This window comes from Oratosquilla oratoria, chromosome 18 (genome assembly GCF_046742065.1).
Source record: "Oratosquilla oratoria isolate Oo_2021 chromosome 18, ASM4674206v1, whole genome shotgun sequence".
NCBI classification, from domain to species: domain Eukaryota; kingdom Metazoa; phylum Arthropoda; class Malacostraca; order Stomatopoda; family Squillidae; genus Oratosquilla; species Oratosquilla oratoria.
Window position 1 is genome coordinate 16,501,530 of NC_134794.1, and position 24,712 is coordinate 16,526,241.

At 41.7% G+C, this 24,712-nt stretch overlaps 1 protein-coding gene across 5 annotated transcripts in view; it reads right to left on the bottom strand.

The window, feature by feature from the left end:
* Window positions 1–24,712, bottom strand: part of mop (tyrosine-protein phosphatase non-receptor type protein myopic) — a 71,632-nt gene that overhangs the window by 36,419 nt on the left and 10,501 nt on the right. For 3 of the 5 annotated variants that reach the window (XM_076201628.1, XM_076201630.1, XM_076201627.1), the window contains exons 4-14: window positions 22,880–23,057; window positions 20,822–20,966; window positions 20,191–20,303; window positions 17,779–17,955; window positions 16,970–17,026; window positions 10,769–11,010; window positions 9,358–9,490; window positions 7,969–8,100; window positions 7,639–7,873; window positions 6,817–7,013; window positions 2,044–4,572 (exon numbers count right to left, since the gene is read on the bottom strand). In XM_076201628.1, the coding sequence (XP_076057743.1) occupies window positions 2,044–4,572; window positions 6,817–7,013; window positions 7,639–7,873; window positions 7,969–8,100; window positions 9,358–9,490; window positions 10,769–11,010; window positions 16,970–17,026; window positions 17,779–17,955; window positions 20,191–20,303; window positions 20,822–20,966; window positions 22,880–23,057 (4,138 nt within the window). Of the gene's footprint in view, window positions 1–2,043; window positions 4,573–6,816; window positions 7,014–7,638; window positions 7,874–7,968; window positions 8,101–9,357; window positions 9,491–10,768; window positions 11,011–16,122; window positions 16,152–16,969; window positions 17,027–17,778; window positions 17,956–20,190; window positions 20,304–20,821; window positions 20,967–22,879; window positions 23,058–24,712 lie in introns of those variants that run through there. The other 2 variants (XM_076201629.1, XM_076201631.1) reach the window with 2 other exon arrangements.

Here is a 24,712-nt window from a genome sequence, read left to right on the forward strand (position 1 = left end):
TACTCTATCCAACCTTGCAATTTCTACCACTTTTCACACATTTCATCTCAAATACATTTAAACTCTTCCTCTCTGCCTATCTTAAATTCCAGGTCTCTGTCCCATACAATGCCATTGGCACAATCACCCCTTCGTATCTCCTCTTTGCATCCATTCCCAAATGCCTATTTCTCCCTGACACTTTTTAATTTTGATGTGAGATGGATAAATGTTTTGACGTGACTACCCCTTATAAAAAGGAAAAGGTCTTTTGGTACATGTACATGACCCATCATCCAGAAGGTGCCAAGATAAGAGGGAGGGATGAGGGTGGAGGGGAGTGGAGTGTGATAGAGATGGAATGGATGGGAGTGGTTTTATGCCTTTGTTTTTTGGCTACCTCCTTTATAAGGGGGGAAAAAGCCTTTGGTATATGTATCTGTACATACTTCCCCCACAATACAATTGAAAGGATAAATGATTAATAGTCCTAGAAGATGGACATCAGAGTCATCTCCCAGCTACTCTTCTTTAAATCTCAACATCCTCACCCCTATTAGGAGGTCCACACCTTGAACTGGGCCTAGGATTTCTATCAACTTCAGAGATATTTCCTACACCAATGACTGCTACCATCCTCTTACCACTATATGTTAGTGACAGTGACTGTTCCACATTAATAATATATATAAAAATCTGAAGTTTCTTCCCAAAGAGATACAAGGGTCCGAGGACCATTGACAGCCACTGTGGGGCTCAGGTTGTCAGTGAAATGTGAGGCAACAATCATTATTACCACACCAACATTCTATCCCTGTGACCCATAATACATCCATACAAAGGCACACAGATCACAAAACAAGCACTCCTTACCAGACCACCATATCTCATACTACACCAAACTCCCCAAGTAATCAGCCCAGCAGAGAAATCTCTACCAAAGCATGCCTACAATCAGGTTACTACCCTGCACAAAAAAAGTACCAATACAAAACACTAATTTCCAGAGATGCAACCATCACACAGATAACAGATTATCTAATATTACATCCTTCACTCATTCTCTCACTCCAGGCAGTAATACAAAATCTTTTCACAAAATGACCCGAGGGTTTTCCTATTGGCTGTGGCCAGTCTCCTGAGGGATGTACATTTCCAACAAGAGGTCAATCAATCCACTGACCCTTGTCTAGATTACCCCACAAATCACTCAAGGAAGGTATTGTAGTGTTGCCTGGTTAAAGCTAAAATAGGGCACTGCAGAATGAGGTGTTCAGTGTCTTCTGTGTGGGGATTACATCTGGAGCAAACTGATCCTGTGGTCAGGACTCCTCTGTGTTGGTACTGTTTTAAAGCTGAATGATCACCAGAATGAAGCCATGCCAGTGTGGTTTTTGCTTTTTGTAGGGGTAATTTCAGGGAGAGTTAGGTGAAGAATAAAGTTAAGTCTTGGAGCAGCATGTGAAAATAATAGGCATACAGTTCTATACAAGAACCCTCAATCATCTATCTATTCCATCACACAACGTAAGTACAACCATCTGAACAGAGCATAAAAACCAACCAGCAGCATACTACTGAACAGCTACAATAACCTATACCTTGAGACACATCCATACAAAAAACCCATACATACTCAGATCACAAAACGAGCACCCAAAGACTGGCCTCCTGCAAGGGAGAACCAGGGCAATGAATTGACTGACAATACCTTTCATAGCATCTGAAACAACCGAGGCAACATAAAAATATAGTTCGAAGTAAATTCTGTCAACACTTTAGCCTGAAAAATACATGCCAACATTTACATAATTCTTGCATCTCAATATAGTAAGATTCCAACTACAGAAAATGAGCTCAAATAAACAAGACAATAATCTTATTTCAAATAGAACCCAATGTTAAATAGCATAGTTTGAGATATGCATTTGCTACTAATGTGTCAATTAAATCTATTCCCTATTATTAGTAATAAACAAGCATTTCTTAACCCCAACTAAATGTTAGGTATTGTATATCACATCAAACACTGGCTACTATAAAACCAGTCTACAGAAGACTTACACTGGACACAACATTGGGGAGACCACTTCCTGCAACATTGGGCTTGGAAGATGCTGTTGAAGTCAAGTCTGGAGTTGAGCTTGGTCCACCAGAGGAGGAGGTTGGAGCTGCAGCAGAAGAACTACCAGCAGGCTGAGGGGTCAAGGGAGACCACTGCGTAGTGGGAGCACTCATTTCAATGCCAGAAAGTAGATCCAAGTTGGAGATACCTCCCGCAGGAGACGCTGAAGCTGCAACAGTGCTTGTACTAGCTGTGGGAAGTGGTTGCTGTGCATGCTGCTGTGGTCTCTGCTGTGACTGGGGAATTTGTTGACCTGATGCTTGTTGGGGTTGCGGGTACTGTTGTCCTTGAATCTGTTGTGGTTGTGAGTACTGTTGTGGGGGAACTTGATGAGACTGAGGGTACTGCTGGCCTTGTGCCAGCTGCTGTGCCTGAAAAGGCTGCTGAGCTTGTGTTTGCTTAGACTGTGGGTACTGCAATTGACTCTGGCCCTGATGTGGCTGCGAGTATTGCTGCTGTTTGGGTAGTGGGTATTGCTGTTGTCCTTGTGGCTGCTGAGGCTGTTGATACTGTTGTTGAGGATATTGTTGCTTTCTTTGGGTTTGGTGAGGCTGGGAGAATTGCTGCTGACCCTGTACAGCCTGATGAGGCTGTGGGTATTGTTGTTGTCCTTGGGCTGGCTGTGCACTCGCAACATTAGACTGGGAGTATCCATACTGGCTCCAGTTATACTGAGCACTATATCCCGAATAATCATGCGGCTGCTGTTGCTGGGAATTATACGATGCCGACTGGTTCTCCTTCTGTTGACCTCCTTGAAAGTAATTATTGGGGCTCTGAGAGACGTTCGTCTGTGCTCCGCTGAGATTACTACCACCAGCCATACTGTAAGACAAATTATGAGGTGCTCCTGCATAGGGGTTATCATTCCCTGATGTCACTGTAGACGAAGTTGTCGGCACAGCAATTGGAGCAGCCACCGGTGCCTCCTGTCGACCTCCATACCCGTTCCCGTACATTTGGTTTGACCTGCCTGCAAACGGTGCAGAATACCCAGTCGATACCTGTGGGACGTAATTTGTCCCAGATGGCTGATTAAAATGAGGGGGATAGCCAGCATTCTGGCTCTGAATTGATGGTCCAGTCTGCACTGTGGATGTTACAGATGTTGAAGCTGTCTGAAAGGTAACAGGACCCCCATAACCTTTACTACCATCGGCTTGAGAGGTGAAAGTGTTGAGTCCCTGGCTGTATATATTAGACTGACTATACACAGGATTAGAGATACTTGGGTAATTTCTCTGCCCAACATAACCTTGGATACCATCTGGGTACTGGTAGGCACTTGGAAACTTGTTTGTGTCACTTTGTCTCGAGTCTTTAGGCACTGGTGATGACACTCGAGTGGCAGCCACCCCCGAGTGTTGAGGAGCATAGTAATTACTGTGACTCTGATAAGAAGGCTGCTGATATGTTCCTGTAGCACTTGCAGTTGTAGCTTGGTATGCTGTGCTGTTGGGCATGGGAGCGCCTGCATAACTGTATGAATGAGCTGGGTATATATTCTGTCCACCTGAAGAAACTCCAGCCACAGACGATGCTGTGGTTGTCCCCGGAGCTTGACTAAGAGACGGGGACTGCGGCAAAGTAGACGCAACTGTTGACACTGGGGGATGAGGGTAAGACGCTGGCATGGTGCCAGGTTGTGCTCCCACGCCTGCAGGGTACTCGTAGCCATAATAACGATAGTTTTCACCATACTGATACTGTGAACTTGGAGCAGATGTTGTTGCTCCCTCAGCCGGTGGATGCTGTAGGGAGGGCATGGACTGTGGGTAGTACTGGCCTCCATGTTTCAGTGGTGAACCTTGAGGGGCAGGTGAAGGGGCAGGGGAAGGTGCTGAAGGAGGAAAGGCAGAGGTAGGTGTTTGGTAAGCTGATCCGTAACCTGATGCAGCTGCCTGAGAGGTTGAACAGGATGGCACAACCTCAGTTTGTTCTGATCCCACGGGAGCTGGGCGCATGTTACTCGTGTAAGAGCCGTGACCGTGAGCAGTAGGAGCAGGGGGCGGCATTCCCGGAGCAGCTCCGGGTACGCCCTTTGCACCTCCCTTCATATGCTGCAAGTAATCCTTTAGCTTGGGACCACTAGTGGAGCTTGAAACTTGGTCTGTAGGGCATGGGATTGTTGCTGCTGGAGCACCAGGTAACCCAGTGGTGAACTTCTTGACACTGGCATTAAGCATTTCTTCTCTTTCCTCGTCTTGTACCCTACAGACGGATTTCACTCGAGATATGAGCTTGTTCACCTGTCCCTCAAGTTTCTCATAAAAATCTTGAGCATCTTGGGCTTTGGTTAGAATGTCCTTGTATGCAAAATAAGAAGCTAACAAAGAATCTATAAAGCTCCTTCTCTGTGCCATGATCTGATCAGTCTGTCTACGTGTAGTGGCATACGCTGCATTAGCTTCCGACAAAGCTTGAAGAATGTTTCCCTGTGCTGTCATGTTCTGTTCCAACAAGCCAACCTGATGGTAAATAAAAGCAAAATCAGTTCTTCTTTTACTGTTCTTATCTACTATGAAACTTAAGATTCATTATACACAATAACAATAATGATACTTTTGTTTAGAGGACATATGAGGGTTGGGAATACATACACACATGAGATGAAGAGAAATTATGAAAAAAAGATAATAGACAAATGTAAAGAAGAACCCAAACTATTTTACAAATATGTAAATGGAAAACTGAAAAACAAACAAGAAATAGAAAAACTGCGCCAAGATAAAAAGGAATTTACAGAAGAACTGGAAATGGCTGAAATAATGAACAACCACTTCAGATCAGTATTCACAATGGAAAACTCGCCTAACAGTGAAGTTAGAGAGAGAGAATTATCCCCAGCAATGAAAGAAATAAACGTAACACAAAAAGAAATCAGTGATCAAATTAAAACCCTGGATGTCAGAAAATCACATGGCCCAGACGGAATAGCAAACTGGATACTGAAAGAATGCATGGAAGAATTAACTGACAAAATATATGATATAATTAAATCATCACTTAAAGAAGGAAAAGTACCATTGGACTGGAAAAAAGCAAACATTGTACCAATTTATAAGGGAGGTGATAAGGAAGATCCATCTAACTACAGACCGGTCTCACTAACAAGCACAATAGCAAAAATTTGTGAAAGAGTGATCAAAAACAGATGGGTTAAGTACCTGGAAGAAAAATCTATACTGAACCCAAATCAATTTGGATTTAGACAAGGGAGATCCTGTACAACAAATCTTATTTGCTTTTACTCAAGATTAGTAGACATAATAGAAGAAAGAGATGGATGGGCAGACTGTGCTTTTCTGGACCTGCAAAATGCATTCGATAAGGTACCTCATAGGAAACTAATAAATAAGATAGAGTCAAAAGGTGGCATCAGAGGAAAATTATTGGAATGGATGAAAGACTTTGTGATTGGCAGGAAAATGAGAGTTGTAATTAGAGAAAAATTCTCCAACTGGGAAGTAAAAAGCAGGGTCGCGCAAGGATCAGTACTGGCCCCGATCATGTTCGCTGTATACATTAATGACATGAATGAAGGCGTGGAGTGCTATATAAATTTTTTTGCAGGTGATGCAAAATTACTTAAGAAGGTAAAAACGGAAGAGGACTGCAACTCATTGCAACAAAATCTGGACACAATATGGAATTGGACTCAAAAGTGGGAAGTAAAATTCAATATTAAGAAATGCAGCATAATGGAATTTGGTAAGAGTAAAAATAGAATATCAAAAGATTACAGAATTGGGGAAGAAAAAATGAATAAAACAAACTATGAAAAAGACCTTGGAGTGATGATTGGAAAGGACATGAAACCAGATAAGCATATAAACAAGATGTTCGGAGAAACCTACAACTTATTGAGAGCAATCAAAGTGGCATTTACCTATATGGACGAAGAAATGATAAGGAAAATACTTACTACACTAATAAGACCAAAACTCGAGTATGCAGCATCACTTTGGACACCCAGTACCAAAAAGAATATTAAGAAACTAGAAAGATTACAAAGAGCGACAACAAAACTAGCACCGACACTTGCCGAACTAACATATGAGCAAAGACTATCCAAATTGAACCTACCAACTCTGGAACAAAGAAGAGAAAGAGGAGATTTGCTAACTATCTACAGAATAATGAAAGGAATGGAAGTTTTAGACAGGAACGACCTATTAATGTGAGACAACGGTAAAACAAAGAGGACACGGAAAAAAATTGAAAAAGGAGAGTTATAGAAAAAACTTGAAAAGGAACAGTTTCCCACACAGAGCGATAAATACATGGAACAAATTAGACAACAAAACAGTATGTGCTAACACTATACAAGATTTTAAGATAAAACTTGATGCGGAGAGATACAAAGACGGGTCACCACGAGCATAGCTCCCCTCCCGTATATTACTACTAGGTAAATACATATACCAATGGCATTTTCCCCCTTACAAGGGAGGTAGCCAAAGTCAAAGGCATAAATCCACTCCCACCCATTTCATCCCTACATACTCCACTGAGGGTTGCGAATGAAGAGTCAAATGTATGGGTTATGCCTACCTCAAGGCTGTTGCATAAAAAAAATATATATATAATAATCTTTTTTACACACACCCAAACATAGTCATCACTCTATGCCTCCAGTACTCTACAATATGCTCACAAGAAGGAAGGAAGGATGAAAAATTATTAAACAAATATACAACTAAAGAACTTACAATCTTTTCGTGTTTCTTCAATTCACTTCTGAAGAACTCCTCCATTTCATCTTGCTGAGTAACCAACTGTTTGGTGACATCATCTGTCTGAAGGTTGGTTCTCAACTGTCCTTCAAAATTCTGTCGTTGTTTTCTCATCTCATCTACCTTGCCCAAGAGACGCTGCACCTCATGCTTGGCAGCTGTGTCCCCAGAGGCTGCCAAGATAATATTACAAGAATATTTAAGATGAGCAAGTGATGATTTCTATTCATACATACATATACCAAAGGCTCCCCCTTACAAGGGAGGTAGCCAAAAAACAAAGGCATAAAAACCATTCCCACCCATTCCATCCTCACATACTCCACTCCCATTCACCACCCCTCCCTCCCTCTTTTCTTGGCTCCTCCTGGATGACAGGTCATCCCTACGTCTCACCCACTTTTATCTATACTTTTCTAAAATTATATGCACTAAACCTAACAAACTTCTATCCTAAAGTTCATTTAGATAATACAATATCTGATTAACCCAAATTACTGTAAAACTTTTATAATGAATACAACACTATATTTTCTACTGCCTGTGCTGCATCAATGTGGCTATTCCTGTCACTGACTTACAGTAGCACTTTACACTACACCATCCACTCAGTCCAGACAGCTCACAAACAAAATCTCTTCATTGAGTAACTTGTGGGCTGAACCAGTGTCCTATGTACTATAGGTCTCCTCTAGCAAGAGAGAACTGGAGCAACAGATTGAGTGAATTGTGTTAAGAAACAAAAACAATATTTCAGGGGAAAAAAATAATAATAATAATAATACTTCAACACCCTACCTTCCACATTTGCAGTGCTTGGCAATGCAGCAACAACTTTATCTAGAGGCTGAGAAAGAAGCTGCAGATTGACCATGTGGTGTTTGATAGCTTTGTGCAGTGTTGTATTGTTGTCCTGAACACTCTTGTGTGCTTCACAGTATTTATTAGCCTCACGTTTCAGCTCCCCAAGGATCATGTTGGGGGCTCGTTTCCCCATCATGTTCGAGAACTCCTTTCCTTTTTCTTCCTCATCCTTTAAGAAAGTTTTTACATTATCATGTAGAATATTTTCATATATATGGGATGAATATTCTTCAATTACTCTTAGCACATACAAAAGTTCCTCACCTTAAGTATTTTTTGTATTTCACCCAGAGTTGCATCTATGTCGTGATAATGGTTTGAAATCTTCGCCATGGCGTCTGTTAAGATTTGTATGCCTTTTTGAGTACACAACTCAGCACAACTCTCAATGAGTTCCTGCAATGAATTTATAACATTATTACACTTTAATTTTGTCTTAATCTAGATGTAAATTCCCACAAAACAAAGAAAACTAGGCATGAGAGAGAGAAACCCTAATTCCTTTCAATTACCTCTCTCTCATCCCATTCACTCTTTCCAGAACTTTGGAGACAAAGGGCACCCTGTCTCCAATAACATTGTTTGGGTCAAAAACAATGCAGTTAGGCATAGCTCTCCCACAGCAGAGCTCAACAAATGAAGTTGGTTTACCACCATCAGTTCATTTTAGAGTAATCATCTTCATCATCTACTCAAAATAATTTATGAAGCGGATGAGATCATCCCTTCAGGCTATGTCATCCCTTCATCCATTCCTTCCTATCTTTTGCACCCTTTCTTCCCTGCCTGATTCATAATGGTCTTGGATAACATGTTGGACTCATGATCGATAGCCATTTCCCTCCCAGAGGAGAGCTCACAGCCTCATATATGACTGTTATTTCATATGCATCCAAAACCCCTTTCACCCCTTCACTAGGTAATGAAACAAAAAAATGAAAATTTTCAAGGAAAAGAAAATGAATAAATACATAATGAGTAATTTAATAACAAATATACATACATACCAAAGCCCCCCACTGGGGTGTAGCCAAGTCATAAGCAGACACCCATATTGATGATGATATGATATGGTTTAACATCACAAACTCCCCCCCTATCAGATGGCTAAGATGGTGCCCCTTACAAAGGACTTTGTAGCATAGAATTTAATGAACCATGCCCTTGGTTCAACTTTGCCGGTGGCAGGATTCGAACCGCCATCCCCTTGACCTTCGCCACAAGTAACAACACCCATATTACACCCATCAAAACCCATTCATCACCCTTTCCATCTTGGCACCTCATGGAATAAAAGTCATATCTATACCACACAACACTGCTCAAGTCAAAGACAAAGCAGTGACACACAGTGCCTCCACAGCATGGCCCAACAGCAATAGTTGGTTTATCCCCACTGCTTCATTACATGCTGATCTCTCTCCTCATCCACTGAGCTGAGAAAAAGATCCTTTCAAGCCATTCCATCACCTCTATTCACTCCTATCATGCATTCTCTCTTCTGTGCCCAACAGACATTCCTCATGCATTCCATGCCCCTTGCACCCTGTCCATCCACCTCATTCTTGATTCAAACAATAAATTTCAATAAATAATTCATAAAACAAATATTCAATAAACAAATAACAATCTGCAAAACAGTAAGTACTCCACCTGAGGTATGGCCTCATTATCTGCATCCAAAGAAAGACTTTCCAGTTGCATTGAGGCAAGGTACATCTCCAATTCTTCATTCTTCTCCTGTATCATGGATCCTACCCTTCGTAGTAACTTTGCTTTTTCCTCACTGCCAACAAAATTAACAATAGTATAAATTCTCCACATGACTGCGAAGCTGTCTACAGAATTTCAAAAATTTTCATTTCTTCTGAGTAATTTTTCTTTTTACATGCACAGCATTATGTAAAAATTCTGTGAATACTAAAATCAGTTCCTCTGATTAAAATGTCAAGTATATATGAATGATTCCCCTTTGTAAAGGCAGTGTCTGTTGCTGATAGTATTGAAAGTATGGGGAATGGGAGAAGGAAATGAGGAAGAGTAGTGGGAGGAGCCATCCAGTTTTACAGTAAATTAAGTTTCTGCATATCATTGTTTTAGTGTTTTTTTCTCATTTTGATTTTAGATCATGTGTTTCTAAAAATAGCACGAGGTGGAATGGGCGGGTGGATGGGGGGTGGGGTAGTATGTGTGAGCAAAATTTGACGCAGCCCGAAGGGATTTCTCCCCATCCTCTCATTTTATGCAATGGGGGGACGGAGAGGGGGGGTCGCCGATTTAATGAAGCGACCTTGCTGTGGATGTGCTGTGTCTTGCGACACTGCTTCTGACCCAGGGCAGTGGACAAGGTGCAGGGATGACCCGTCATTCAGGAGGTGCTAAGATAAGAGGGAGGGTGGAGGGGTGTGGAGTGTATTCAGGGATGGAATGGGTGGGAATGATTTTATGCCTTTTTCTTTTTGGCTACCCCCCTTGTAAGGGGGAAAAAGCCTTGGTATATGTATGTATGTAAGTATGTATGTTTGTAAATATGTATGTAGGGGTTTTCTTTACTTAAACTAGGAAAGGAAGGAGCAAGTTGTGTTTTTTAGAAAGTAAGCAAAATACAGATTTTCAACATACATGGGTGTCTCTGTTACCTAATCCTAGTGTAAGGGGAAACAATGGGAGGTGGATGTAAGTGAAATGGGTGGGAGTGGGTGCATGCCTTGGCTGGCAACCTCCCTTGTAAGGGCAAAGAGGCCCTTGGTCAACAGACAGATGACAAGGTTAGGGTTCCTATGTTATAAGTAGTATACTACCTATGAAGCAGCCTTGCTGTGGGATGTGCTGTGTCTTGTGACACTGCTTCTGACCCAGGACAGTGGGCGAGATGCAGGGATGACCTGTCATCCAGAAGGAGCCAAGATACGAGGGAGGGAAAGGGGTGGATGGAAGTCGAGTATGTGTGAATGAAATAGGTGGGAGTGGTTTTTGTGCCTTTGTTTTTTGGCTACCTCCTTTGTAGGTGGGAAGCCTTTGGTATATGTATGTACTTAACCTATAGAAAATGTGTTTTATCTACCTGTACATGGATGATGCTTGATGAGCTTCCATAGGAACCAATTTACTGAAGATATCTCCACCTGAAACCTCAGGATCTGTGACAGAGAATGGAATACCCTTGACAAGTGAGGCTCCCTTCACCTCAATAAGGGAAGTGGCTGGAGGAACTTTCTCATGGTAAACAAATTCATTTTCTTTCTGTGCTGCTGTGAACTTCCCTCCGAGGACGTCAAGTGTGAAGGTCAAAGATTCTTCTAGCATCTGCAAAAATATACGAGATAACATGTATGGTTTGTTATGCCCAGAATAGAATTATCATTTCTAATGAAGAATAAAAATTCATCACACTATCCCACATCCACTCAGTGGGAAGTAAGAAATCCCTTGCAGAGCAAAACCCTGCTATTTTTTTTCCTACAGCAACAACATGACATAGTCCATAGCCAGTCCTGGGAATCAAACTCATGACCACCTGCTCACAAGTTCAACACAGTATCCAATGAGCAACCATACCGCCCTTATAAAAATTCATCACTCCTCAGAATGTTCCACTGAGGACCAATGATGTACTGCAAGTGATGGTCCTATGAGATATCTGTCAAAGAGAACACTTTCCCTGCCACTTGCCTTCACAACCCATCAACATCCTCACCTGGTCCTGGAGCCGCAGTGTCTACGTCGTGGGACCACCCCCCAACCCCAAGAGTTGGGGGCCAAACGGCGGCAACCAGCCCTGGCCACCGGCTCTACGCAGGTGGCACCAATCCCCAAGAGGAGCTACGACTGCCTTGGGGAGTACCACAATCCTTTTTCTCAACATGCAATGTTACGTTTTTCTGCACCGAGGGGTGATTTTCCGGCGATCACCCCTCTTCTACTTTTAGCCGGAGATGAAGAGAGCAATCCTGGGCCCACAACAAAATACACATGCCCAACATGCTCTAAACCCATTACCTCGAGCAGACAGGCAAAGGGCTCAGTTCAGTGCAATATGTGCAAAAACTGGGCCCACCTCACTTGTACAACACTTGCTGACACAAACCAATACATAAACACTTGGACATGTTCTACCTGCCCTCCAGTAACCCCACTCCCACCTCCCCAACCACAGCCAACACCCTTACCCACTCCCAATTTCCCTTTGCCCTTATCCCCAATCAGTACTCCCCTTCCTTTGTCCCCAATCTCTCCTTTCCCCCCCTCTAAACCCAGATCCTATACCTTCCCCATTAACACCCCAACCTCAACCCCAAACGACAACATACAACACATACAGAACACACAACATCAACATATTACAGCACAACATTGACAGTATTAACACGAAAAAACATGAACTCGAACACTTTCTTAAACAACACAACATACACATTGCAATTATACAAGAAACAAAACTAAGACACTCACACAAAACACCATCATTTCATAATTACACCACCATCAGACAAGACTGGACCGATGGCAATGGCGGTGGACTCATCACCCTGATCCACCACTCCATCTGTTTTGTGGACACAAGTGCCACAACCAAAATTCTCCTCCCTACCACAGATAACACTACAGAAATCCAATCCATTCGAATCCGCACAGGCAACAAATCAACACTGACAATAGTTAACATGTACATTCCCCCCCAATCATCCACCACAGTTCCAAACACCTTCAGGCCTCAATTTAGCCAACTAGCCTCAATCCCCATTCTGATCATGGGTGGTGACTTCAATGCCAAGTCGTCTGCCTGGTATGTCGACAATCCTGACACAGACAGAGGGCTTGATATACAGACTCAGTTTGACTCATTGACTATCATGAACAACACACAATCATACACATATCCCACACCAAGCCCTATACACTCCCTCCTCTCCTGATATCACCTTCTGCTCCCCCTGCCTAACCCCAACAACATCATGGAGAGTGGTCGGAACCCTTGGTTCTGACCACCTTCCAATCATCATCACCACCAAAACAAGATGCACCCCAGTTGGCCACAGACACACATACACAAATTACAAGAGAGCTAACTGGGAAGCTTTTACTGAAAAGACAGAACAACATTTTTGAAAAACTTAACAGTACACCAATCACAAACATAAACAATGCTGTGCACACTTTTAATACAGTCATACAAAATGCAGACAAGAGATACATCCCTAGAGGCAACAGAAAATCACACAATCCCAACTTCACACCAGAAATCCAAGCCTCATCAGACAACGAGACACACTTAAACACAATACCCCCACACCTATCCCTCAAAACATAGCAGACCAAATACAAACACTAAACACTGTGATTGCCAATAAAATACACAAACAAAAAACACAAAATTGGCAAAACTTTATCAATACACTTGATCACAAAACAAACACCAGCAAATTGTACAAAACACTCAACAGCATTACACTATCCAACAGTAGCACAACATGCTCTCATGCAGCAATAATCACAACAACAGACAATCTACCCTCAAACAGACAACAAGCAAACACACTCATAAATCATTTTGCACAGACAAGCCATCTCACTTCTCACCCTGACGACCGACGCATTATTCGAAGTAAGAAAGACTTTCCCACACACTCAGACTATACACCCTTCATAGACAGTCAGACAAAACAGATAATACATAATCTCAAGCACTCATCTGCCTGTGGCCCTGATAACATAAGTAATATCCACCTAAAGCACATTGGACCACAAGGTATACACGCACTCAAAAACATTGCAAACTACAGCTATTCATACATACATACATATACCAAGGCTTTTTCCCCCTTACAAGGGAGGTAGCCAAAAAGGAAAAGGCATAAAATCATTCCCACCCATTCCATCCCTGAATACACTCCACACCCTTCCACCCTCCCTCTTATCTGAGCACCTCCCGGATGACGGGTCATCCCTGCACCTTGTCCACTGCCCTGGGTCACAAGCAGTGTCGCAAGACACAGCACATCCACAGCAACGACGCTTCATTAAATTGGCGACCCCCCCCTCTCCGTCCCCCAATTGCATAAAATGAGAGGACGGGGAGAAATCCCTTCGGGCTGCGTCAAATTTTGCTCACACATACTACCTCACCCCCCATCCCCCCACCCATTCCACCTCATGCAATCACAACACCATCCATATACAACCATTCTCCATTCACCCCTGTCTTCTGTCCTCTCCTATCCTTCCTCAACAGACATTCCCCTCTTCCCCAAAGCCCCCTTCACCCCATCCATCCATCTCATCCTGGGACGTCCCCTCACGTTCACTCCCTCCACATCTGCCTTCCATACCTCTTTTACTAGTCTTTCTTCACTCATTCTTTCCATGTGTCCAAACCATCCTAATATTCTTTCATCAACCCTATCTCCCAGCTCCCTTTCCACCCCTGTTCTCCTCCTCACCTCCTCATTTCTCACTCTATCTAGCCTAGTAACCCCCATCATACTTCTCAGACACCTCATCTCAAACACATTCAAACTCCTTCTCTCTTCTTCCCTTATGTTCCATGTTTCTGCCCCATACAGTGCTGTTGGCACAATCACTCCTTCATACAGTCTCCTCTTAGCATCCATTCCCAAATGTCTATTCCTCATTACACTCTTTAATCCACCAAGGCATTTACTTGCTTCTCTCAATCTACATTCTACCTCCACCTTCACTCCACCTGCTATTCACACAACACTATACCCAACATCTGGAAGCATGGTAAAATAATCACCATTCCAAAACCGAACAAAGACCCAACAATCCCAACATCGCACCGCCCAATCACACTTCTCTGCACCCCCTCTAAAGTCATTGAACGCCTAATACTTAAACTTGTCACACCACATATTCCCCTTGCTGACTCACAACACGGTTTTAGGCCACTACACTCCACAAACACTCTTCTGATAAACCTCACACAAAGAATTTTAGATGGCATCAATTCAGATAGGCCCCACCACAGAACACTTCTAATAACATTAGACATTAGTAAAGCTTTTGATGCTATCCCCCGCCACAACCTAACAAATAAAATATATAACACAGATATGCACAATAACACCAAAAGATGGCTGGCCAATTATCTGGCAGGTAGGAATGCTTACGTGTCATATAATGGCCAATCATCGCACATCAGAAACATTAAGAATGGAGTACCACAGGGCTCTGTTCTATCCCCCACACTCTTTAATCTATACATGCATGACTTACCCACACCAGACACCTCAGAAATACGAATCTCTTCCTATGCAGACTATATAACAATCACATGCACACATCATAACACAGACAAAGCTGCAGAAATAATCCAGCCATACCTTGATACACTCAACACATGGTTCATCACAAACATACTCAAAATAGCTCCAACCAAATCTACAGCAACACTTCTCACCAACTGGACAAAAGAACACAAATACATACCTCATTTCTACATCAACAACATTCTAATACCACACACAAACACAACGAAAATTCTTGGTGTAACATACGATACATCCATGTCTTTCAAACAACACATCACAAACATAAAAAACAAATGCACACCTAGATGTAATGCACTTAAGTCAATCGCTGGAACAACATTTGAACAAAACAAAGAAACTAATACAACAATATACAAACAATGCATACGCTCAGTGATGAATTATGCGAGTCCTGCATGGGCTCCTAATCTCAGTGAGACACACCACAACACCCTTCAAATCATACAAAACAAAGCCCTAAAAACAATCACAGGCTGCACAAATACAACACCTACAGACCATTTACACCATGAAACAAAAGTCCTCAAAGTCAAGGACCACCTCAACATGAGAGGCACACAAACACTTGCCGCAGCCACCACAAACACATCACACCCGCTACACTACATAGCAGAACACCCACACACACCAAGAAACATTAAAACAACACCCAAAGACCTGTATCACACACAGATACTCTCTTCTCTTCCTCCACAACCACCAAATACCAGCCTCCGGAAACATATTCATAATCATATCACTCACCGGTCCATTAACACACTGAAAGACAACACACTGCTGCATGCCAGACCCCCTGATATCCACCCTTCTGAATCCTCTCTCCCACGAAAGGACAGAGTCCACCTGGCCAGACTCCAGTGCGGCCACCACCCAGCACTTCTAAGCTACCAGAAGAGGCTGAATGACTGCATTGTGAACAGCTGCCCAGGATGCAACACTTCTCCCCATACCATACAACACATAATGGAAGACTGCATTATACACAATCATGCACACAAACAACACAACATACACTCAATTAAGGATTTGTGGGAAAACCCAGTTTCGGCTGTGGCATTCCTTGGGGAGACAGGTCTGCTCGGATAGACAGTCTAGGGAATGACAACAACAACAACAACATCCTCACCTCCATTTGGAAACGCAGCACCGTGGGGTCTGAAACTCAACAGGACTTTTGTATGGCTACAAAGGGGTACAAGCTGTACATTTGCAAGTTCAATAATCATTTGAAACCTGGGGACATCTCAAGAAGTGAACAAGGAACTTAGTTTATAATTCCTCCAATTGCCCATATAAGGGAAGAGAATTTAAACGAAACAATTCTGTATGATAATTAAAGTGTCTGGGGGCCTTACCCAGTACAGGCTGTAGAAGACAACCAGCAACTGTTATAATTTTTTGGGGTGGAGGCCATCATTAACAATAAACCAATCATTACTCATACCCACATACTTTTTGTGGGAATACAAGACAAAATACTGGCACTAAGTAATAATGCCCCAATTCTTTCAGTAAAATACAACTACAATAGAACCTTAGTTCCTGACCACAATCCATTCTAAAAACTGTTACAGAACTGATCTGGTTCTGGATTGAAACAAGTCCACTGATCTGCTAGATACAGCTCTATCAGGGTGACATTCTTCCACAAAACTTTTCATTTCACCCTGTTTTCCTTTCTTCCCCTTTGGGTTTGTCAAGAACCAATGTTTTGGTCAACTACCAGTCCTAAAATATTCTCAAAGTTTTGAGTTGAGAACCAATCAGTTTGACTAGCGAGATATTTGACAACTGAGGTTCTACTAAACTTATATACTGCATAACATTTAGCAATATGTACTCTGCAATAAACCTGTCAAAGAACCGATACAAAGTAAATGGCCTATTCCTACAAATATACATGAGCAAGCCAAACTACAAATACACAACTATATACAAGCTGTTGTATACATTGCAAATCATTGCCACAAAACCTGTTGTGCATCCACTTCAGCCATAGCTTGCGATGATTTAGACAAAGTATCATGTTCCTGTGAGCATGAAAGACCATGTGCAAAATATAATGAAATGCCAAATTAAATATTAGTTCTCATAACAAGCATTGAATTTGACAATTTGTTCAAAATACCTGATTATCTTAAGACTTCACATTCCTTTCTCAGAAAACAAACTCATTATTACCTACAAAAGAAGGATCTTAACAATTCAACACAAAACAAAATTATATTAAATCCTCATGATATGTATGCAAACAAACAATATAAACCTTCTTCACTAAATTTAGTTGTGAAAGCAGTTCAATGAAGTTATATGTGATGAGATGTATAAGTGTATGATTAAATGGAAGGAAACAGGTTCAAAAAGACAATGTGAGTGAATATGAGATTTGATTCGGAGGTACAAGTGTTTGTGAGTGCACATGGCCCTGACTGTGAGAAAAAATGAGGAGAAACATTTTTGAGTAATTCATCTGAATATGTGGTGTTGGTGGATCTCAAGGCTAGAGTACATATACCAGTGGATGGATTAGTATGGAAGTATAATGTACCAGGAAAGTATGAAAGTGAAAATATGCTAGATGTGTACAATATTGATAAGGAAATGACAATAGCAGTGTTTAGGAAGAAAGGTGTACCTAAGTATACATGGACCTAGGTCATGTTATACATACATCTTGTAGACAGAGTTATCCCTACCATGCTCCTCAGGTTGAAAATAGTGTAGCAAGACACAACAAGGATCATGTTAGATAACAAATAAATATACTTGAAGGTTTACTTACATCCTGCTTTTCAAGATTCTTTGAGAGCTTGTTGGCTTCACTAAGTCTGTCCATTGCTGCCTGATAGTAAGCAAGCCTCTCACCCATTTTCTGTTGTTCTTCTGCTTGCATTCCTTGGTACAGCAGTGCAACAGAATTATAATACGTCATCTTGAAATCACAATACCTCTTCCACATCTGAAAAAATATATACATATATAAATATATATTTATACCAAGGCTTTTTCTCCCTTACAAGGGAGGTAGCAAAAAAGGAAAAGGCATAAAATCATTCCCACCCATACCATCCCTGAATACACTCCACATCCCTCCATCCTCCCTTTCATCTTAGCACCTCCCGGATGACGGGTCATCCCTGCACTTTGTCCACTGCCCTGGGTCAGAAGCAGTGTCGCAAGACACAGCACATCCACAGCAAGGCCGCTTCATTAAATCAGCGACCCCCCCTCTCCATTCTCCCATGCACAGAAGGAGAAGACGGGGAGAAATCCCTTCGGGCTACGTCAAATTTTGCTCACACATACTACCTTAACCCCCACCCGCCCATTCCACCTCATGCATCACATCATCATCCATATACAACCATTCTCCATTCACCCGTCTTCTGTCCTCTCCCGTCCTTCCTCAACAGACATTCCCCTCTTCCCCAAAGCCCCCTTCACCCCATCCATCCACCTCATCCTAGGACGTCCCCTCATGTTCACTCCCTCCACATCTGCCTTCCATACCTCTTTTACTAGTCTTTCTTCACTCATTCTTTCCATGTGTCCAAACCATCCTAATACTTTCATCAACCCTATCTCCCAACTCCCTTTCCACCCCTGTTCTCCTCCTCACCTCCTCATTTCTCACTCTATCTAGCCTAGTAACCCCCATCATACTTCTCAGACACCTCATCTCAAACACATTCAAACTCCTTCTCTCTTCCTCTCTTCTGTTCCATGTTTCTGCCCCATACAGTGCTGTTGGCACAATCACTCCTTCATACAGTCTCCTCTTAGCATCCATTCCCAAATGTCTATTCCTCATTACACTTTTTAATCCACCAAGGCATTTACTCGCTTCTCTCAATCTACATTCTACCTCCACCTCCACTCCCCCTTTTCCTGCCACATTTGCACCCAAGTATCTAAAACTATCCACTTCCTCCAGTCGCTCTCCCTTAATGCTCACTTCCAGTCTGCTGCCACTTTCACCCCTTGAACATCTCATCACCATTTACCCACATTTATCTTCAGCTTTCTTCCATCACACACTCTCCCAAACTTCCTCAATCCCTCCTCTGATCCTGCCACAAGCGCAGTGTCGTCCGCAAACAACAGCTGGCTCACCTCCCACTTTTCTCCATTTTCTTTAACCATCTCCAATCCCTGACCCACCACCTTGGCATTTATACATACAAATAAGTAAACAAAATAAATCAAATATGAAACAATATGTGTGAGAGACCAGCAATGTGACTCTGCAAGAAGGGCATCCAAGAGAGTAAATTCCCTGCCACCCATCTTCAAACCACATCAACTTCCCACTTTCATCTTCAGATTGGGCCCAAGGTCTCTAATCAGCTTCTAACATTTGAAAAACACTTAAAATTCGGGTGATAATAGAAGTAACACTGAGAGCTATCCATGCTGTGTGGCTAACTACTATCATTGTACACCATAAACTTCTAGTCATGATCATAATTTATCATTCTATGTATTTGGTATTTTTCAAAATAGATGAAAGAGTATTGGGATGGTTTGGACAATGGAAAGAATGAATGAAGAAAGATTAGTAAAAGAGGTGTGGAAGGCAGAGGTGGAAGGAATGAACATGAGGGGGCTATCTAGATGAGATGGATGGATGTGGTAAAAGAAGCATTGGGAAAGAGGAAGGATGGGAGAGGACAGAAGATAGGGGTGAATGGAGAATGGTTGTGTATGGATGGTGATGTGATGCATGTAGGGGAGTGGGTGGGGGGTGGGGGTGAGGGAGTATGTGTGAAAAATAAATTGACGCAGCCCAAAGAGATTTCTCCCCATCTTCTCCATTTCTGCATGAGAGGATGGAGTTTTTTTTTTTTTTTGCTAATTTAATGAAGTGGCCTTGCTGTGGGTGTGTTTTGTCATGCAACACTGCATCTGACTCAGGGCAGCAAGCAGGATGTAGGGATGACCCATCATCCAGGAGGATCCAAGATAAGAGGGAGGGATGGGGGTGGATGGGAGTGGAATATGTGGGGATGGAATGGGGGGGAATGGATTTTGTGCCTTTGTTTTCTGGCTACCTCCCTTGTAAGAGGTCCTTGGTACATAGATGTTTTTCCTGTTATTCCCATCTGAAAGTGGTGGGAAGGATCTTTTATGCCCATGGGTCTCGTGTGCCACCAAATATAGTTAAAAACAAGTTTGTTTATATGAAATAACTTACCTTAATAAGTCTGGGTCCTACAATCTCTATAACCGATACATCTTGTGACTTGTTTGCATCTATTGTCTTGTGGGCTGACTTCAAGTACTCCACTACTTGGGTGGCCACCTTTGCTATTGGAAGACCAAAGAAGGGCATTTTAGTGTCATAAAACTTGCTACTATCAATTCACCTCTCCATCACACCTATTCTCCTTTAGTACATTTCAGAATAAAATACTCATCTCACTGCACATACTTTTCTGAGAAAGGATGATTCAAATAACATAAGATTTTCTTTTCCTTCTTCCTATTTACCCAGTTTTCTGCTCCATAGAGAACAGCTGGCAACACTACTGCTTCATATAGTCTACTCTTTAGTTTTACACTAATGCTGTTGTCCTTGCAAGTTATTCAATTTGTTTACCACTGCATATCTAAGCTTCATCCACACCAGTTATGTTCTGCACATACCATTATCACTTGGTAAGTAAACACTAAGATATTTAAATTCATTTACTTGATCATTTGTCCTGAATTGGTATGTAATGTTAAGTCTCCTTCCTCTACCCCCTTTATTTTTTGTTTTGCAAAATAAATCATAAGCACAACTTACTCTCACATTTCCTAAAATTTCACCTCCTTACACTTACCAATTATTGTGGGCTTCCTGTTATCAGTCATACTTTTTTCTAGAATACACTCTTGTGCCTGTGCAAGAGACAGATTGTACATGAAGGTCAACAAGGTTGGACTGAGGTCCGAGTCACGAGACTGAGGGAAGTTCTCACGTAAATGCTGCAACAAACAAAGGAGCTATGTCAGTATACGAATGGAACTGACTAAATTTGTTCCTTACATCTAGTCCTATTGACATAAATAAAATTTTCTTAAACTACCATTCACTTCATCCAGGAGGAGCCAAGATAAGAGGGAGGGAAGGGGGTGGATGGGAGTGGAGTATATGGGAAGGAATGGGTGGGAATGGTTTTTATGCCTTTGATTTTTGGCTACCTCCCTTGTAAGGGGGAAAAAACCCTTGGCATATGTATGTACCATTCACTAAAAGAGTGCAATCAACATTCTAATTGTTTCTTCCCTGAGGGATCCATGACAGGAACCAAGCACTTGACCCCTAGGTTTCTGGTCAATGGAAATTTAGGCAGTGATTAAAGTGACTGACTTCCTTACCCTCCATCCAAATGGAGCTAAGATAACTGGGAAGACAAATGAATGTTAAATGGGTGTGGTATGGGTGAAAAGTGGGTGCATATCTCAAATTGACACCTCCCTCACACAGGGGAAATGGCCTTTTGCTACAAGCATGTACATACTTCCTTAACAATTCCAAATCTCTGTCCCATACAGCATTGTAGACAATCACCCTTTCATATAGTGATCTCTTTCCATTAATCCTCAGATATCTATTTCTCATGACATTTTTCATTCACCCAATACAATTACTTGCTGCTTTCAATCTGAACCAGTGGTTCTTAACCTGGGGTGCAAGTTACCTTGAACCTGGGGGTACAAGACATGATAGCCAGTGCATGGTACTGTATATTTACAATGAGAAAGCAAAGCAAGGTTTGTATCACTAATCCTTTTCATATGTTTGCATTGTATTTGTATTGGATGGGGGTACGAGAAATTTTCTGAGATATCAAGGGGTACGGAGGGCACTAAAAAAGTTAAGAATCACTGCTCTACAGCCTCCTTCCACCCCTACTCCTCCATTCCCTGCCACACATGACCCTAAATACTTAAAACTATTCATTTCCTCTAACCTCTCTCATTTAAAACTTACCTCCAACTCACTGCCAATTTCAATATTTGTACATCTCAACATTTACTTTCAACTTTCTCCTATCATGTATATTCCTGAATTCTGTCACTGACTGCCTCAGACCCTTCTCTGACCCAGTCACAATACATCCAACTTCTAAAATACTACTCTCATGCCTACAGTATTTCAGAGAAATCACGTCATCTACCAATCCTTTTACCCTAAAAGGAATAATATGCCACCCTCCAACTGTACTGAAATGACATTGGCTAAACTGATGAGCCTTCTCACCTGCCACTTACAACAAGAAGCACAAATATATATACACATCCATCACAATGATATCATCACAAGATAAATGTTGGCACAAAGGACTATGATAATTGACTAATATCCTATGCTATATTACTTAAGTTTTACCTCCATTATTCAACTTAGCCCTACACCTCACTGATGAGACTGTGCTTTTACTCTTTTACCGATTCATGACATTGAACTGAATCATCAATCACAACCTACTTCACAAACTTTGGAGAACTCCTTCACACCGTGACTGTTAATCAAAGAAGTTTAATCAGAGATGGAAAATATAAACTAGAAGCTTGAAAATGCTTTACTCTATCAGTATATATATTTATGTACATGTGTATGAGATATGTGAGGAGCTAAGATGAGAGGGAGGAAAGGGTGGTCGATGGATGTGGAATGGATGGGAGTGTTATGTGTGGGAATGTAGTGGGTGGGGGTGGGTGCATGCCTTATGATTTGGCTACCTCCCTTATAAGAGGGAAAAAGCCCTTGACATATAGACATGTGTATATATCTATCTTACCCCACTCTGAATTTTTTCTTCTATCTTCTCACTATACCAATAACAATTTGTTTAAAACCAGATTATACCTTCAAAAATAAAATATGACCTTACCTGAAATGCCCATGCAGCACACTGAAAATGTGTACACGAGATCTTCATACCATCGGGAGTGTTACGTGCATCTAAGGCTCCAAGTTCAGTATGTAAGGCCCCAATATTATACAAAACACATGCCATCTCATATTTTATATCAGTTGTGTTGTATACAGAACTTGAATAGAGATCGCACCTGCAATAAGAAAAGAAAATATTTAAACAAATTAGAAACTAAATTGAAAATCAATTATCAAACATCAGATATCAATTACCAGTTGGTGTAACATTTGCAATACACATACCAATCAAGTAGTGGGGATTTTGATAACCTCTTAATTTGTCTTAATTAAGCATAGCTGTCACACAAATATATGGGCAGCATGCAACTCTTCATCCAGTCATTTTGTCAAAACAACAATAAGATTTGTGTCAATTTAAAATGAATTTTTATTTTGGCATAAGGGCACAGGTAAAAGGTTCACCCAGGGTGTGTTGGCATGATGTTTGTATATTTATATTGTAATATGTATTCATATTATTTCAGTAGTATTTATTATTTTCATCAAATGCCCGCAAGGCGTGGGTAGAGAGATTGGCAGGAAAAAGTAGCGTCAGTTGTCTCGTGACGTCTGTAACAACCGGACGTTTGTCCATTGTGTTCGTGCCAATTGTCTTTATATTATATGTTAAACTGTGCCTCCTTAGTTTCATTAGCCACCCAGAACATTTGGTGGCAGCCTCCTTAGTTTCATTAGCCACCCAGAACAAGGGCACCAAACTTGTCAGTTTCACCAGCAAGGGCACATTTGTATCAAGGAACTGATAAACATCTGGCTCTTTAGTTAGCAGTAAATCCAATATGGCTGGTTGTGTCCCTCCCCCTATCATTGTTGGTTCTGCAATCTACTGTCATTATAGTGTCCATTACTATATTCAGTAGTCTCCATAATGCCAGCCTCCCATCCTTCCCAATTCACCTCTTTGCAGTTGAAATCACCCATGAGGATGATACTGTCATTTCTCATTAATGTTTTCTTCAATTATACCATGACTATCAACATCTCTTGTTAATCATTATCATCCCAGAGGATTATACACTATTGCAAAAACCTCTTTGACCTTTTCCTTCCATTGTCACTCATATATATATCAATTCAGTTTTTCCTTCTCCCAGTACTACCTTGTCCACCTTCAAGTTCTTCACTGCCATCACCATAACTCCTCCCTCCCTGCCATCTCTCTCACTTCTCCTAGTTCAGACACTGAGTGTCAGCCCCTCAGGGCTGCATCTCCTGATGGAGGTGAGGGGGTTGACAGGTTTTAACCACTTCACTCCGGGCCAAAATCTCGCGGGCAGCATTAGCTGCCAGACGTACGATGTTGCGTCATAATACTCGCATCATAAAAAATAGTCACCGCTTATATCGATCGTTCTCTCTTTCACCCGTGAATTTTGATAACCATAGAAAATGTGATGAAGCCAGTTTAGAGAGTATGTCAGTTACGCAGGGACAACTACAATAAATATAATCAAGACGCCAATATGGCAGCCTCGCGTATCCACTTGCTCCCCATGCCGCCTACGTAGGCGGCACCGTATGGAAGGGGTTAAAAATGGGCAGCTTTGTTATCCATCCTACAGGACCACCACATGGAAGTAACCATCACTAGTCCCCACTGGAATAACCCTATCAATCTCATTTTTGCCGAGCCTATATATTTCCTCAATCTCTTCCATGCCTGCCCCATCATTTAGTACTAATGCTTATCCTCCATAGGTTGTTCACATGTGTATGGCATTTTATGGGTTTAGAATATCAATTTAGTGGTGTTAGGAGATCTTAATAC